The sequence below is a fragment of the Capricornis sumatraensis genome, chromosome 16, assembly GCF_032405125.1.
Source record: "Capricornis sumatraensis isolate serow.1 chromosome 16, serow.2, whole genome shotgun sequence".
In the NCBI taxonomy this organism is placed as follows: domain Eukaryota; kingdom Metazoa; phylum Chordata; class Mammalia; order Artiodactyla; family Bovidae; genus Capricornis; species Capricornis sumatraensis.
Window position 1 is genome coordinate 65,235,962 of NC_091084.1, and position 16,816 is coordinate 65,252,777.

The 16,816-nt window shown below is 43.0% G+C and overlaps 1 protein-coding gene across 1 annotated transcript in view; it reads left to right on the forward strand.

The window, feature by feature from the left end:
* The first annotated feature begins 10,420 nt into the window (after nucleotides 1-10,420).
* The window catches only part of CAPRIN1 (cell cycle associated protein 1), a 35,076-nt gene continuing 28,680 nt past the window's right edge, over nucleotides 10,421-16,816 (forward strand). The window contains exons 1-2 of the mRNA XM_068989267.1: nucleotides 10,421-10,559; nucleotides 11,124-11,333. Of these exons, the coding sequence (XP_068845368.1) occupies nucleotides 11,124-11,333 (210 nt within the window). The 5' untranslated portion in view covers nucleotides 10,421-10,559. The remainder of the gene's footprint in view (nucleotides 10,560-11,123; nucleotides 11,334-16,816) is intronic.

The window sequence follows — 16,816 nt, forward strand, 5'->3', positions numbered from 1 at the left end:
TGTAAAATTTATCTTTCAAAATCCAGCTCTGGCAACATCTCCAGACAGCCTTCCCTGGTTCACTCCTACAAAGAGTTAACCAATCCCAGGTAATGAGCCACCTCTCTTTCATATACAGGTGTCCAGTTTTGCCTGTATTTTTGATCATAAAAAATGGAAATATTTTAAGGAGACCTGCAGAAGTGATCAAACCATAAACAGGTAGCAGCTCAGTAATTTTTACAAAGTGAATTTTACCTGTGTAACTACACCTATGATCAAGAAATAGAACATTTCCAGGACCCCCAAAGCCCCTCTTTTGCTTCATCCTAGTCATTGCTGCTGCTGCTACTAAGTCGCTTCAGTCATGTCCAACTCTGTGCAACCCCATAGATGGCAGCCCACCAGGCTCCACCCTCCCTGAGATTCTCCACGCAAGAACACTGGAGTAGGTTACCATTTCCTTCTCCAATGCATGAAAGTGAAAAGTGAAGTTGCTCATTTGTGTCCGACTCTTCGCAACCCCATGGACTGCAGCCTACCAGGCTCCTCCATCCATACGATTCTCCAGGTAAGAGTACCAGAGTGGGGTGCCATTTCCTTCTCTGATCCTAGTCATTACCTAACCCCAATATAACCACTGATCTGATTTCTTTTCATCACAAATTAGCATGCCCATTTTAGAAAGTCTCATACTCTTGTATCTAGTTTCCTTGATTCAACATTCTGGATATTAGACTGGTCCATGTTGTTTCTAATGGAGGTGGCTTGTTGATTTTCAGGGCTGTATAGCATTTCTTTTTCATTATTGATGGACATTTGAATTGTTTCCATTTTTAGTTAGTAAGACCAATGTTGCTCTGAACATTCTTGATCATGTCTTTCAGTTACCATATATATACATTTCTATTAGGTGTATGTCAAAAAGTGAAATTTCTCCATTAAAGGGTATGTGAATATGCAGCATTAGGAGACACTGCCAAATACTGTTCTAAAATGGTGAGGTCAATGTATACTCCTGTTAATATTGTATGAGTGTTCCAGTTTCTCCACATTCTCACCATTATTCATCCATTTCAGTTTCCAAATTTTAGCCACTTTAGTGAAAGTATAGTAGTACCATGAGATATATTACACTTTTATTTCTTTATATGTCTACCCACCCATCCCCCCTTTTTTTCTGTCTATCCTTTTCAATCCTACTTTCCTTGAGGCCATGAGACTGTGTCTCATTCAGCATTGTGTGTTGACGTGGATGGTTTCCGGCACACACAAAGTACTAAGGAAGTGTTTCCTGAGTGACTACACAGTTTTCTTAGAAGTAATAAGGATCTGAGAAGACTTTCAAATGCCAAAATCAAGTTTTTAGGTAACCATCCATCTACCCTGCCTAAGTTTAAGTCAAGTGCTAATCGTCATACATGTTTGAGTGTCCATCCACTGCCAGTACTATTCTTCTGGTACTTTCTCAAGGATTCCCTAGCTAGGTACTTTATAGCATTGGCCAGAAATGTAAATACCAGAACTGTGACAGTTCTAAACACAGAGTTAAGAGAGCTTGAAATACAATTGCATTTTCCCTGCTTTCTGGCAAAATCTGAGCTAAACAAAGCAGGGAAGAAGCTATTCTTGTTTAAAGATACCCAATGAAGCAAATCAAACCCACAATGAGATACCACTTCTCACTGAGACACATTCACTAGGATGACTATAATAAAAAAGATGGATGATAGCAAATATTAGTGAGGATTGGAGAAGTTGGAAATTTCATACCAGACTGGTAAGAGTGTAAAATAGTGTGGCTGCTTTGGAAATCAGTTTGGTAATTGCTCAGAAAGTTAAAGGTAGAGTTACCAGAAGACCCAGAAATTGTACTCTTCGTATATACCTAGAGAATTGAAAGTATGTTCACATAAAAACTTGTATGTGAATGTTCACAGCAGCATTATTCACAATAACCAAAGAGTGGAAATAAGCCAAATGTGCATCAGCTAATGAGTGATTAAACAGATTATTCTATGTACATACAATGGAAAATCATTCAGCCATTAAAAGGAATGAAATACATGCTACAACATGAATGAATCTTGAAAATATTGTGCTAAGTGAAATAAATGAGACTCAAGGCTGCATATTGTATGTGTGCTAAGTCACTTTAGTCATGTCCGACTCCTTGCGACCCCATGGATTGTAGCCTACCAGACTTCTCTGTCCACAGGGTTTTCCAGGCAAGAATACTGGAGTGGCTTGCCATTTCCTTCTCCAGGGGATCTTCCCAACCCAGGGATCAAACCAGCATCTCTTAGTTCTCCTATATTGGCAGGCAGGTTCTTTACTACTAGCACCACCTGGGAAAGTGAAAGTCGCTCATTCATGTCCTACTCTGTGACCCTGTGCGCTATACAGTCCATGGAATTCTCCAGGCCAGAATACTGGAGTGGGTAGCCTTTCCCTTCTCCAGAGGATCTTCCCAACCCTGGGATCAAACCCAGGTCTCCTGCAGATTCTTATAGGTGGATTCTTTACCAGCTGAGCTATCAGGGAAGCCCAGGGACACCCATGAAGCCCCACCAATATTGTATAGTGCCATCTATATAGAATATCCCCAAAAGACAAATCCATACAAACAGAAATTAGTAGCCAGGGGCTGGAGGAAGGGAAAATGGGGAATGATCACTTATGAGTACATGCCACCTTTAGAGTGATACAAGTATGTTAAAATTGGATAACGATGATGATTGCATTACTCTGTGAATACACAAAAAACTACTGAACTGTACACTTTAACAGGGTGAATTTTATGGTGTTTTAATTACACCTCAATAAAGCTATTATACAACACATTAAATTTTTTGCATACTTTACTTATTTGAATTATTTGTATAAACTTCTGTAATTTAAAAACAAGTTTAAAAATATATTTATGATTTGTATTTTTCCTCTTGTGAAGATGTTGCACAAACATACTGTCACATTAACACCTCTCCTTTTTCTCTCATCAACCCAGCCTAGAATCCTAAAGCACTGGTGCCTTTCTTTCGCTGGTGGTTATGTTTTTAATTAACTAATTAATTTTTGGTTGTGCTGGGTCTTTGTTGCAGTGCTTGGGCTTCTCATTGCGGTGGCTACTCCTTTTTGCAGAGACAGGCTCTGTGGGCTTTAGCAGTTGTGGCTCATGGGCCCTACAATGCACAGGCTCCAGAAGTTGAGGTGCTGGGCTTCAGTTGCTTTGAGGCATATGGAATCTTCCCAGAATAGGGATCGAACCCGTGTCCCCCGCATCAGCAGGTGGATTCTTATTCACCGTACCACCAGGGAAGTCCTGGTGTCTGTTTTCTTTAGGTGGATGTTAATACTGCGTTCATGAAGTGTCACCAGCACTAACCCAGAAGAATGCTAAGGAATGTGATCTTGCAGTAGGAGAGAGTAGTGAGCAGCATTTGGTTTATACAAGAGCAGCCTAGGCAGAGGAGGGGCTGGTTCCTTCCCTCAGTGTCCTTTGGAACAGTGGCTTAATGGGGTTTGACTAACCTGTCCAATATCCCCATCTATTAAAAATTTTTTAAAACAATATTTTAAAAAGATTTTATTGGAGTATAGTTGATTTATAATGCTGTGTTAGTTTCAGGTATATAGCAAAGTGAATCAGTTATACACATAATCATTCTCTTTTAGATTCTTTTCCTGGAGAAGGCAATGGCACCCCACTCCAGCACTCTTGCCTGGAAAATCCCATGGATGGAGGAGCCTGGTAGGCTGCAGTCCATGGGGTCGCTAAGAGTCGGACACGACTGAGCGACTTAACTTCACTTTCACTTTTCACTTTCATGCATTGGAGAAGGAAATGGCAACCCACTCCAGTATTCTTGCCTGGAGAATCCCAGGGATGGGGGACCCTGGTGGACTGCCGTCTATGGGGTCGCACAGAGTCAGACATGACTGAAGTGACTTAGCTTAGCTTAGGTTAGCTTTCCTGCAACATCTATTTTCTGGCCTGTTAAAGAGGAAAATACAAAACAAACAGCAGCAGAAACTGTGATATTCTGATATATTGCAATATATTACTGTCATCATTGATGACTTTTAAAAATTTCTTCTCTCCTAGTTTTTCTTTGTTCCAATCTTTAAAGAAAAAATTCCTCTAATCCTGTGCTTCTCAAAATGTGGTTTCTAGACCCACAGCAGCAGCACGAGAGGACTTGTTAGAAATCAAAATCATGGGCCTGTCCCACATCTGCACCAGGCTTCTGACACTGTGGGGGTGGGGCCCCATGAGCCCAGTGTTGAGAAGTCCTCCTAGTGATTCTGAAGCACAGCGCATGCTGTAGTACCACTAAATCGTGCCCCCCTTTTTTAGCCAGCAGCTTTTCAGTATAATATACAGTAGTAGGCAGTATAGATTTGCTGAGTCACCTCCCTTTCCCTTAACCCTGAGCAGTCCATTCACCATTCTGGATTCTCTCCAGCGAATGTTTCCTCAACGTTTTCTCTCCAGTCTTGGAATCTGATTGCTCCTTTCTGAATAGAATTTGCGGTGCTTTTCATTGTTTCTGGGGATTGCCAACAATGCCCTACTTAAGAGATCCTCATAGCACTTCCTGGCAAGAAAGATAAGAGGATGTCATGAAAAGAGGTATTTTTGTTTGAATGTTTATGAAACATTTTTTTGTGAAAATAAGTGCCCCACTTCAATTCACAAACTTGAATGTGCAAAGGGGAATTTGATTTTTAAAATACATATCCCTAAGTCTCAGATTCTGGGATGTAGATGTACTATGTGGGGTAGAGTCCAGTTGTCTTCACGCTCATAAATGACCCTGGTGATTCTGAAGGTGGTGGGCCTTGCTCCCTTTGAGAAACACCGCACAAAGCAGGAGATTTAGGGTGGGGGTGGGGCTTCCAGAACTCTCCCCTTTCCAAAGTTGACGCTCACTGGAAAATTTTACAATTAAAAAAAAAAACTAACACAGGACCTATTTTCAGGACCTTTTTCATATCTTTAATTTAGTGACTTAATGTTTAGGAAATCGTTTAGTCAAGTTCTTTGACTCTCAAGATTAAAAAAAAAAAAGTTGTTAACACCTGAAAGGTAAACCATTAATGTAGCAGCTGTTGTTTTAGATGTGAAATTTATTCTTGAATAATACATATGCTGACCAGTTGTAGAAACTGTCCTGAATAAAGTACCTTTATTCTATGCTTATATTCTCCTAGTAACTTCAAGAGATAGAAAGTTATATTCCTTCTAAAGTCTGTGTGGCAGTTGTCACTGTGAAGGAAATTCTTTTTCTTATTGTTCAAAGTAGATCGTATATATCAATATTAGTGAGTGAAATGAATACAGCCTGAAAGAGACCATGATTATGCATCAAGTGCTAGGATTCAAGGTGATTATCTGTTCCCAGTTTAGTGTTACATCCTTTCACACTTTCTAGGGATTTTTTTCTGCCAATGTCATTTCAATATTTTTACTTGTAAAGCACTGGAAAAATGACTGCATTTTAAGTCTCATAAAATAGAACAGAGTTGCCAACCTCCCCATTACTGGCATTTGGAGTTTGATAATACTGCGGGATATTTAGAGACATCCTTGGCCTCCACCCACTAGATGTCAGTAGCACCTCCCCCTCAAGCTGTGACAACTTCTACTCCAGACATTGCCAAATATCTTTAGGGGGGCAATATCACAAGTTGAGAACCACTGAAATAGAAACATCAAGTTAAAAGAATGTACAATTCACTTAAGTAGCCATACAGAACATTTTAATGCCTGTGGTCAAAGTATTTTTGCTTTTATGTTGAAAACAGTGCGTCGCTTCTAGGAGTGTTCAATAAGAAACACTATTTTGTGAAACCTGAAAAAACTATTCTGGACACATTGTAGCTCTGTTAAATAAGAAGCGGATTTCGAAGCATAAAATTACAATCAAGAAAAAGCGGACATCAGAAAATGTAAGTGGAAAAGAAGATTATCAAAATAGAACAGGAAAAAGAGCAGTATGGACCAGTGATGGCAATGTTGCAGTCATACAGTGACATATTAGTAGGCAATACTTACTGACAAAATATTTGTGCCAGGCATGTTATTGCTTCTGCAGATACAGAGATGAAAAACAATGTTTTCTTCCATTGAAAAGCTCAGAGTTCAGGGACACAGACAAATTATCATAAAATAAGAATGTACTGAAAAAATGATGATAGAAATGTCTACTGCTGACTTGTAATAAAATGACTGAAAAATAAGAATCTTAGCTGTGTGAGCAGGGTAGTTCATACCTGGCCAGGTTTCTGTCAACTTGACACAGAAAATCAGTTAAAATAATTCAGACAAAAGTTCTCTTCTGCAACAAATAAGCTTGAAACATTAGCTTATTGGGTGATGTGAGTTGAAGCAGCTGAACTATTTTGCCAAAATGATCAGGATAAGTGGCTCAATTATTCACTTCTCTAGACTGTGGAGATGTCAGAGTGCTATTGTCTAATGAATTAAATAAATGAACTTCAACTTGGGAGATTTGTGTTTTTAAAACATTAATATTGAGTATACCTTTAATACCAGGGTTTTTGGAGAAAGCATTTTCCATTTATAGACATTTTCTGCTCTTCCACTGGCTTACTGGGAAAACTCTTTAATTTTCCTATTTCTTCAGTGATACTATAACTCCAAGTACCACGTGGCTCTTCAGCAGAAGAAAAGGCAAAAAGAGAAAGTATTAAAAATTCACATAAATGTAGATTCAGTTGCCTTTTTGTCAGGTGGGATATAGACAAATTTGGTTTGCTGGGATGGTGGCTTTGGGCTGAGTGAGGTTAAAGATACTGCTTTGTCTTAAATTCGTTGGTCTTTTTGCACCTGCTGACCTGAATAAACAACTACAAGAATGTCAGAAAACCAAGGACATGGGGCTGGGATAACACTGTTGGAAGTGAGAACACAACAGCTATGTATGTCTACCAAGTATTTCTGGTTCACCTGGCTTCCTTTTAGGCATCTGATAGGATAGCATCTCTTGGTTGGATGGGGTCATGTGATTCTTTTTAGCTAATGAGGTGTGAGCACACAGGACACAAGTCTACTCTCTGGAGTATCTAACTGCTTGAGAAACCCTCAAGCTCTTTCTCCTCGTGGCATAGTAATTAGCAGTACTTGAGACATGGTTTCTCTATCAGCTTGAATCTGAGTGCTGTGAGCAGAGCCCTTTGCTGAACCATGATGGGTATGGGTCATTTGTTTTAAGCCAGAGTTTGGCAAAGTTCTTCTGTAAAGGATGAGACAGTATTTTAGGTTTTGCACGTCATAATGTCTCTATCACTATTCCTCTACTCTGCTGTTCTGTGGCATGAGAGGCCGTAAAAAAATATGTACAAGAATGGATGTGGCTGTGTCTCCTATCTCCCCAAACTATTTACAAAAGCAGACAGAGGACCACTTGGTTCAGGGACTATAGTTTGCAGATCCCTATTTTAAGTCACAGCTTTCAGGACTGTTCAGTCAGTCAGTCAGTTCAGTCACTCAGTCGTGTCTGACTCTTTGCGACTCCATGAATTGCAGCACGCCAGGCCTCCCTGTCCATCACCAACTCTGGGAGTTCACTCAAACTCACGTCCATTGAGTCGGTGATGCCATCCAGCCATCTCATCCTCGGTCGTCCCCTTTTCCTCCTGTCCCCAATCTCTCCCAGCATCAGAGTCTTTTCCAGTGAGTCAACTCTTCGCATGAGGTGGCCAAAGTACTGGAGTTTCAGCTTCACCATCAGTCCTTCCAAAGAACACCCAGGAGTGATCTCCTTTAGAATGGACTGGTTGGATCTCCTTGCAGTCCAAGGGACTCTCAAGAGTCTTCTCCAACACCACAGTTCAAAAGCATCAATTCTTTGGCACTCAGCCTTCTTCACAGTCCAACTCTCACATCCATACATGACTACTGGAAAAACCATAGCCTTGACTAGATGGACCTTTGTTGGCAAAGTAATGTCTCTGCTTTTTAATATGCTACCTAGGTTGGTCATAACTTTCCTTCCAAGGAGAAGCGTCTTCAGGACTGTTACTGCAGCATAATAACCTAGCCTATCATGATACCCTGTGGGCTGAGATGAATCCCCAAATGACAGTCTTTATCATGTGTTGTCATCTATCCTTTCTTTCAACAATCCACTTTCTCTTTTCTTGAAGCCTAATTTAACTGACCAGTCTCTTCATGTTCCAGTAACTGCTATTGCATAATGTGCCAAAGAAAGGCAGAAAAGGCCTTTCCTTCTTAACACCTAATCACAAGACCGCTTCAGCTCAAACCTGAATCACCACAGGTCTCCAAGTCCCTGGTTCTCATATTTTAGCAGGTATCAGAATCACCCAGAGAGCTCAGATTGCCAGGTTTTACCTTAAGTTTTTTATTTTATTAGGTTTGGGAAGAATTTGTCTAGTAGTTCATGTCTGATCTTAAAGACATCAAGTTCTAATAAAGCAGTAAAAAAGTTCAGATTTCACTGGGCATACAAATTGGTTGAGAAGCTTGTTAAAATGCAGATTACCTCTGCAGATTTGGGGTGGGGCCTGAGATTTTGATAGTCATAGTGGTCAGGCTGAGGACACTAATTGCTGCAAGAAGCTAAAAGATTCTAATCTTCCTTTCTAGCCCTTAGCATAGTGTTTATATTAGAGCCAAGCACAGTTCTGTGCTTAAGTCTTGAATAACCTCAGGTCAACTTTGACTTCACTCACACCTAATGAGTTAGCAAATCCTTTTGGTTCTGCTATCACTATGTATTTATAAAGCATCCAATCACTTGTCACCACCCTGACCTTGGCCACCACCATCTCTGGGCTGGATTATTTCAACAGCCTCTTAATTGGCCTCCCAGCCTCTGCTCTTGCTCCACCCTCCCTCTCACTTCTCACATTTACTGTAAATTCTTTATATAGCAGCAAGAGGGTTTCTTTAAAACCCAGGTTGATTAGGTTACTCTCCTGTTTAAGACTATGCACACAGTGACTCCCCATTTCATCCAGCAAAAGCCAAAGTGCTTAGTGGTCTATCACGCTTTACCTGCTGGCTCTCTTTTATATCTTAGACCTCATCTCCTACTCTGCTCTTGCCACTCTGGCCTCCTTGCTCTTCCTTGCACACACCAAGCACACTCCCATCTCAGATGCTGGCACATGGCTTTCCCTATACCTGGAAAATTCTTCCTCCAAGATAAGTGAGTGACCTTTTTCCTTCAGTCTTGGCTCAAATGTCACTAACGCTTTTCCTGACCAGCTTTTCTTCCCCTTCTACCTCTTCACTCTGATATATATTTACTTATCCTCTCCCAACTTAGAATGAAGCTCCAAGCACATAGAAATTGTTTACAACCCCTAGCGTTAAAGAGTTCCTAACGCATAGTAAGGTGCCCTATAAATATTTGAATGAATAGACAACAGACTGCAACTAACTGGAGTATCTTGAGGATGTAGGCTGCTGCTTCTCCAGGCTCCCTCAGGATACATGTTGCCAACCAGTATTACTCATTTTATTTCCCAGTAAACAGTGGGTTTGGTAGCATCCTTTCCTAAATCCCTTTCCTGGAATTTAAATAATAAACTGGGTCATTTACTGTTGTCATACGTTGTGTTGCTAAATTTTCCACTGCTTATATTCCTTTTAATACATTTTCCTCCAGCATTTGGCCTTTCTTTTGTTCATCGTCCACAACCTTATTCCAAGGCTGGAATATTTCCCTTGGAGGAAAAAAATCGCTTAAAAGTTTTAGGTAAATCTAAGACAAAACGAAAAAAGTCTGATTCATAATACTCAGGCCTATTGGGTACATGTTATCTTAAGATAGCTGAAGATTATTTGTAACATGAGTTCAGAGTTTTATAACTTAAAACCATCCATCTTGCTCATTTGCAGCGCGTTCTACAGAGAACTCCTAGGTTACCAGGTGATTGTGTTGTAGGGGAAGCGGCAACTTCTCTTTAGACCTTTTGAGGTGTGGGTTTGCTTGCTCTGCATATAAAGGAATTCTAGAAGCTGGGATTGCACCACCCACCCTGCACACCCCTTACTTGCAGAAACCTTTTTCTCCCCCCTGAACCCCCCCGCATAAGGGCTCTCCGTGGGGCAGTTGCCAGCTCCAGACACAGCTGCTTGACACCTATTGTCCCAGTTTGGACGTCCAGCGACTTCGCCTGAAGGACCCTAGCTTCGATATCGCCCCAAATTAAAGCTACCGCTCCGGCAGCCTCCCCGGGGCCCTGCAGACCTATACCGAGCGGCCGCCCCTCAGGCCAAGGCCCCGGGCAGGGCGGGCGGGAGGCCAGGTGGGCCCTTCTTCGCAGGCGTTCGCGCCGGGCAGCCCGAGCGACCGCGAAGGCCCCCGCCCGCCGCTTCTCCCGCCCCCTCCGCCCCAGAGGGCTGGCTGCCTAAGTCACTCCCGCTCCCGGCTCTCCGCCTCACTAGCAGCGGCTCTCGGTGCAGCGGGGACAGGGCGCAGTAGCCTGTGCCCACGGAGCGCACGACACTGCTCGGAACGCACTGCCACCCTTGTCCCCTCAGCTGCCCACTTGGGATCTCCAGCGGCCTCCGCGCGCGCACGGTGAGCGCCACCCGGGGCGCTGAAGGGGAAGCGGGTCGCTGCCCCGAGTGTCCTTTACCTCCGGATCTTCTGGACCTGCGCGAGGGGCTTGCTCCTCAAGTCTCCTCTTCCCCACCCCCACCCCCGGTCATTTCCAGTGCCCTTCACCCTACTCCGCCTCTCAGCCCCGACCTTTCTCTTCCCTCCCTTCCTCGCAGGGAGGCGAGTGCCGGCCCTCCCGGTGGGGACCGTTGCTCTGGCCGTTGGCGGACGGCGCTGCGAGGTCCCGCCCCCGGCGCGAGTCTTGGTGCCCCGGGGCCGGTAGGCCGAGCCGGTGGCTCGCGCGGGGGAGGGGCGGGGCGGGGGGCGGGGCGAGGCCCGCCGGGCGCCCCGCTGGCGGGTCGCGCGCGCGCCCGCGGCCCCTTCCTGCCCCGGCGGCGCGCGCCGGCCCCGTCCCCACCCCCAGCGGCTCGCGCAGGCTCCCGCCCGCTGCGCGTTTTGTCCCGCGTCTCGCCCCGTCCGCCGACTGACTCGCCGCTCTTGTCCTTCCTCCCGCTTTTTCTTCTCTCCCCTTACGGTCTCAAGATGCCTTCGGCCACCAGCCACAGCGGAAGCGGCAGCAAGTCGTCCGGACCGCCACCGCCGTCGGGTTCCTCCGGGAATGAGGCGGGGGCCGGGGCCGCCGCGCCGGCTTCCCAGCACCCCACGACCGGCACCGGGGCTGTCCAGACCGAGGCCATGAAGCAGATTCTCGGGGTGATCGACAAGAAACTTCGGAACCTGGAGAAGAAAAAGGTGCCAGGAGCTGGCGGGGAAGGGAGGGTTTGGTGCTCGGACCCTGACTTGCCGCAGGCTTTACTCCCAGTCTCGGACTCTTCCCCTTCGCCCAGGCCCGGCCTCCGCAGTTAAGCGGGGCTTCGAGCCCGGAAAACGGGCTCCGCGGGGAGGTGCTTGTCACCTGACGCGGACGCGGCGCTGGCCCCCAGGCCTCTTTATTACCGTCCTCCCGCGGGGGCCAGGCCTGCGGCCTCGGCGACTGGCTTGTGTGAGGGTGGGGGCCTGTCCCGTCGCCAGGCATTTAACCGTGATGCCCTGCTCTCGGTGGCGGAAGCCCTTTTTCTGTGACGGGGGTCGGGGGGGAAAGGAAGAGGTCCTGGGGCGGGGGGCGTTCAGGGCCCAACCGACTGCCTCGTGGAGTCGGGGCGGCCTGCGTCCTGGAGCCTTGGGGCTTGTCCGCTCCGTTACCGTGTACTTGAGGCCTGCGCAGCGGCCCCTCTGCTCCCTCCGGAGGGAAGTGTTCGGGGTTCTTAAACGAGAGTCGCTTCTCCCTCAGGCCCCTCTCAGGCAGGCCTTGGATTTGCTACCCCCGCCCCGCTCTGCGGGCGCCCCTTCCTTCTTTGTTTCAATTGTCCGGGTGTCCCCCCGAGCCTCACGCTTCACCCGACCCCGAGAAGACTTTCTGCAGCCGCTCTTTGCCCGTTGGGGACGCACTGAAGAGGGTGGGGAGGGAGACTGCACGGGTCGAGACTCGCGGGGGGGTGGGTCCGGGTTGGACGGAGGGGCTCCTAGGTCTCTGGGCACATGGAGAGCGCGTCTAACATGGCGGCGGCTGCGGGGAGAGGGAAGCGCTGTACGGGAGCTGCATTGTGAGCACAAAGCGAAAGAGGGGGAGGGCAGAGACCAGGCAGTCGCCCGACTGGCCTCCCTCGGTCCCCCCCTCCAAAAAGAAAACTCGAGCCACACCCACAAATTTTGGGTTGAATATTTAACCATTCCTAGGTCACACTGTGAGGTTTATCTTCAAGTTGGTCTTTTGTTTTATGCTTTCAGCGCAGGACTGCCAGCTCTGTTTAGAGGGACACGTGTGTGTGTGTGTGTGCGCGCGCGCGCGCCTGTGTGTTTGTGTGTACGTGTAGAGAAAGCGTTTTAGCAGAATGAATAATTCAGCCTTCAGTAAGATTGGAGGTGGAAAGGGAAAACAAATCAGTAGTACAAAAAAAAAATGGGGTAGTTACATATGTAACTATTATGCAAACTTTTGCCTTTTACCTTAAAAAGGAAATAACTTGCTTTCAAACTGTTACAATAGATCATTTAGTAGCATTTGTTTATCTGCCTCTAGTAAAACATTATAACATCTTGAATTTTGAAGAAGTCACTTTAAAATGTTTATTTTGCCAGCTGTAATGGTAACTACTTGGCTAAAATTTGGGCTGTGGGAAATAACTTGAAATGTGGTTATATTTAGGCCTTAATTATTTTGATCGCTTGTTTAATGATTCATTTTACATTTTTGGGGGGAGTTTTAAAGCATGTTTAGAGGTTTTAAAGACTGTCTTCTATATTTGGAAATTTACTTGAACTTTATTTGAAATTGAAAGATGTGCTAGTTGTGGATTTCTACCTTTTGCTGATCCTTTATTTTGATAAAATAAGTGATTTATTATAACTGTTTGAAATAATAGATTTATCAGTGCTACCAAAGCAACAAAAGCATTTTTATTGTTAAGGAGCTACATTCAAGTATGTAATAAGATAAGCATGCTCAAGACCAGTGTCGTCTGAGTCTGCCATCTTTGTTAACTGTATTTGAAATTGAGACTTACCTACATTGTAAAAACCTCTTAATTCAGTAAATAACCCTGTCAATCTTGTAGTTAATACCTGAATGAAGAACAATATTAATGATGTAATATTTTAAGTGTAGACATCTTAATATAGATATTTATGTTTTAATGACTGAAAAATGATTCTTGAAAGACATTTATAATATAAAGTCATGCACTGATTACCACATAACTTGGTTGTGAGGTAAGTTGGATTCTAGTGTTAAGTGTATCTGAAAAAATTAGTAAGCTAGTTTTATGAACCCTATGAGGGCCTGAGCTGTGACAGGTCTTTCCTGTGTATAGGTTTGTAGTACTATACATTGCCTACCCCTTTCCCCCCAATTATAAAGGAGAGAATAATATAGTTATTATTACAGAGATTATAGACAAGGGTAGGAGAAGGCAATGGCACCCCGCTCTGGTACTCTTGCCTGGAAAATCCCATGGATGGAGGAGCCTGGTAGGCTGCAGTCCATGGGGTCACTAAGAGTCCGACTCGACTGAGCGACTTCACTTTCACTTTTCACTTTCATGCATTGAAGAAGGACATGGCAACCTACTCCAGTATTCTTGCCTGGAGAATCCCAGGGATTGGGGAGCCTGGTGGGCTGCTGTCTATGGGGTCGCACAGAGTTGGACACGACTGAAGCGACTTAGCAGCAGCAGCAGTAAGTAGTGAAAAATTCCCTTGTAATGATGGAGATTTAGTACACTGCACAAACAGCAAATGCCTTTCTTTTCTTTTTTCCCTGTCTTTGCAGTGTTAGGGTGCTAGGTAGCAGAAAGGTCAAATTTCAGTTACCTGAGGCTTTTTGGTAACTCAGAGACTGAGCTACCTACTTGTTAAATAGTTGAGTTGGTAGTACCAATGTTGTGACTTACTATTAAAACTGCAGGTTTTAATTTTTGAGAAACTCAGGGCATTTGGGTTTTCCTCTATAATTTAATCACATCTAATTTCTAATTTAAATGGAAAATTTTCTATATCTAGATGATTACTGTATGAATGGATATAACTAGGATCCATTTTTTAATAGTGTTTCTAATACATCTAAAGTAGGATTTACTTTACAAATCAGTTTTCAATCTTTACTTAAGCTTCTTGAGCAAGTTATATTTGAGTTGTATTTTAGTTTTGACCTTTTCATATGGGTGCTTTCTGGACAAAATGCCTTTTTCCAGGGATTCTTAAATTAAGTATCCCGATAAAAATTATTGCTTGATAGGTAATACCACAAAACATAGAGAATTGAAATAATTTTATTGTACTTCAGTGAAAAAACAAAGTTATTTAGAGGCAAGCTAAGCATCTGTTCAGTGAGAATGCATGCTTTGATGAAATATGATCCTGTTATGTAATGCAACTAAATGGCCTGGTGGTTTTTTGAAATTTGGGCTTTTAAACTATGTGAATGTTCAGCAAAGAGAAGAAATGCAGCTATAATAGAATCTTGTCAAATTCCATTTACCAATCTTTCAACTGATTACAAGTAACAGTGAACTTAGTGATTGTCTAGTTCATCAATTGGCAGAGAACTGGGCCCTAGGGTATGCAAGATGATGTTTTGAAACCAAGTCTTAATTTTAACTCAAGGTGGTGGGTTTAGTCGCTAAGTTGTGTTACAACCCTTGCAACCTCATGGACTGTAGCCTGCCACGCTCCTCTGTTCATGAGATTTTCCAGGCAAGAATACTGGAGTGGATTGCCATTTCCTTCTTCAGGGGATCTTCCAGACCCAGGGATTGAACCCTGGTCTCCTGCATTGCAGGCAGATTCTTTACCAACTGAACCAGGGAAGCTGCTTTAACTCAAGGGAGAGCTCTTTTATATGGTAACAGGTAATCATTTTTGAGATAGAATAAAGGATGTTTTAATGGATGACATTTAAAATTGTTATACTCCATTGCAAGTGTAGTAAGTTTAGACAGTAGTGACTTTGGTAGGTGAAGGATTAATCAGTGTTATCTAGCAGAATGACCTGGCAGTTTTAACCAATATGACCAGAAGTGATAGACAAGTATACTGTTTTTCATACCTCCTAAAGTCTTTTTGCTCTGTATTTCTTTGCAGTTCATATTCTGGAAAAAGGATTGCTTATTGTTAGGATAACATTTCTTTACAGAGCAATACAGTGTGCCTCTCTAAAGGATTTTCAGTGCAGGTGTTGTACAGAATTCTCAGTCTTTTGAAATAAAAACGTTTATAACTTGTATAAGCAAACGCTTTTCTTGGGGATAACATCGGAAGTTTTTCTTGACAGTTAAAATCTCTGAAGTGCTAGTTTTTCCATTGGTTGCATGGACTATTCCTCTGCAATGCAGAGAGCAAGATTACTTTGTTTTGCATTCACCTTGTCACATAAGAAAAAGTATAATGCTTAGTTTGTTTCCCTCTGCTTGTCTGGGTGTGCTCTGTGAGTGTGTGACATAGAAAAGTATTTAAAAATTGAGTTTGAAAAGAAAATGATGTGAATTATCTCGTGATGACGCAAATACCTTTTTCTGGAATGAGAGTAGAATCCTGAGTATGATAATAAGAATGTGTTGTTTTAAGTTGGCCATATTTTATTCTAGGATAATTCCTATGTTTGTGTCAGAATATTTGTATCAGATATTTATATCAGAATAAATTTTGTCTGAGTTAGAGAGTAAGCATACAGTTTGTCGTACTTTTATGTAATTTATTAGTTTATGTTTAGAACTAGACGAGGATTAACCTGGTACTAAAACTTAAAACAGTGTGTTCTTAGTTTTATTATCATACTGTTATAGAATCTTTGAAATATGTTACGAGCTTAAAGCCATTTTAGAATTTATTCCAGTTCATTTTACAGAGGAAGAAATTGAGGTGCTCATGTGAAATGACCCAGGTTAAAATAGGTGAATTCCAAGGTCTCTTGTAATGTTTTAGAGGGGTAATTAGAATTTGTAATGCTTTGTGACATAGTGTAATTTTTCAAGTTACAGCTGATCCTGTCAAACCAAGCCTTTTACTTCAAATAACTGAATTTTATTATTATTTTTTAAATTTTTATTTATTTTTTGGCCACACTGTGACATGCCAAATCTTAGTTCCCAATGGGATCCGAACCCTTTCCCCTTGATTGGGGATCCGGGAGTCTAAATCACTGGATTGCCAGAGAAGTCCCCCCACATACTTTAATTTTAGAGTTCTTCTATTTAAAAAGGGTGAAAGCAAAGAAAAAAGCCTTTTTTATTCTTCTGTAGACCTATATAGTAACATCTCATTGCTAAATTTGTGTTTGTAGGCTGTCTAGGTAATGGCCTCCAGCGACTAGCAGTACAGGTGAAGTTCCATTTAAAGTTTCTCTTCATGCTTAGTCAAGCCCCAGATGCACATTTGCTAGTCTCTACTCAAGCTTGGTATGTTATAGGCCAGAAAATCTGGGGATAGCATTACCAGTAGAGAGAAGTAGGGGATGTGTCAATATTTACATCTTAATTCTTGTATTCCAAGTTTCTGGATTTTTTTTTTTTTAATAATTTGTTCCTTTGAGGGGAGGAAATGAATAGCATGTATGCGGTAGAGGAGAATGAGAGGAGTAGCAGAAGAGAAAGTCAGTCACAGCTGCAGTTGTAAGGTGCTTGACTTTTCATCTTATTTCTCCCACTAGCTGTATACTAGTGCTGCATTTGGATAGAGTACGA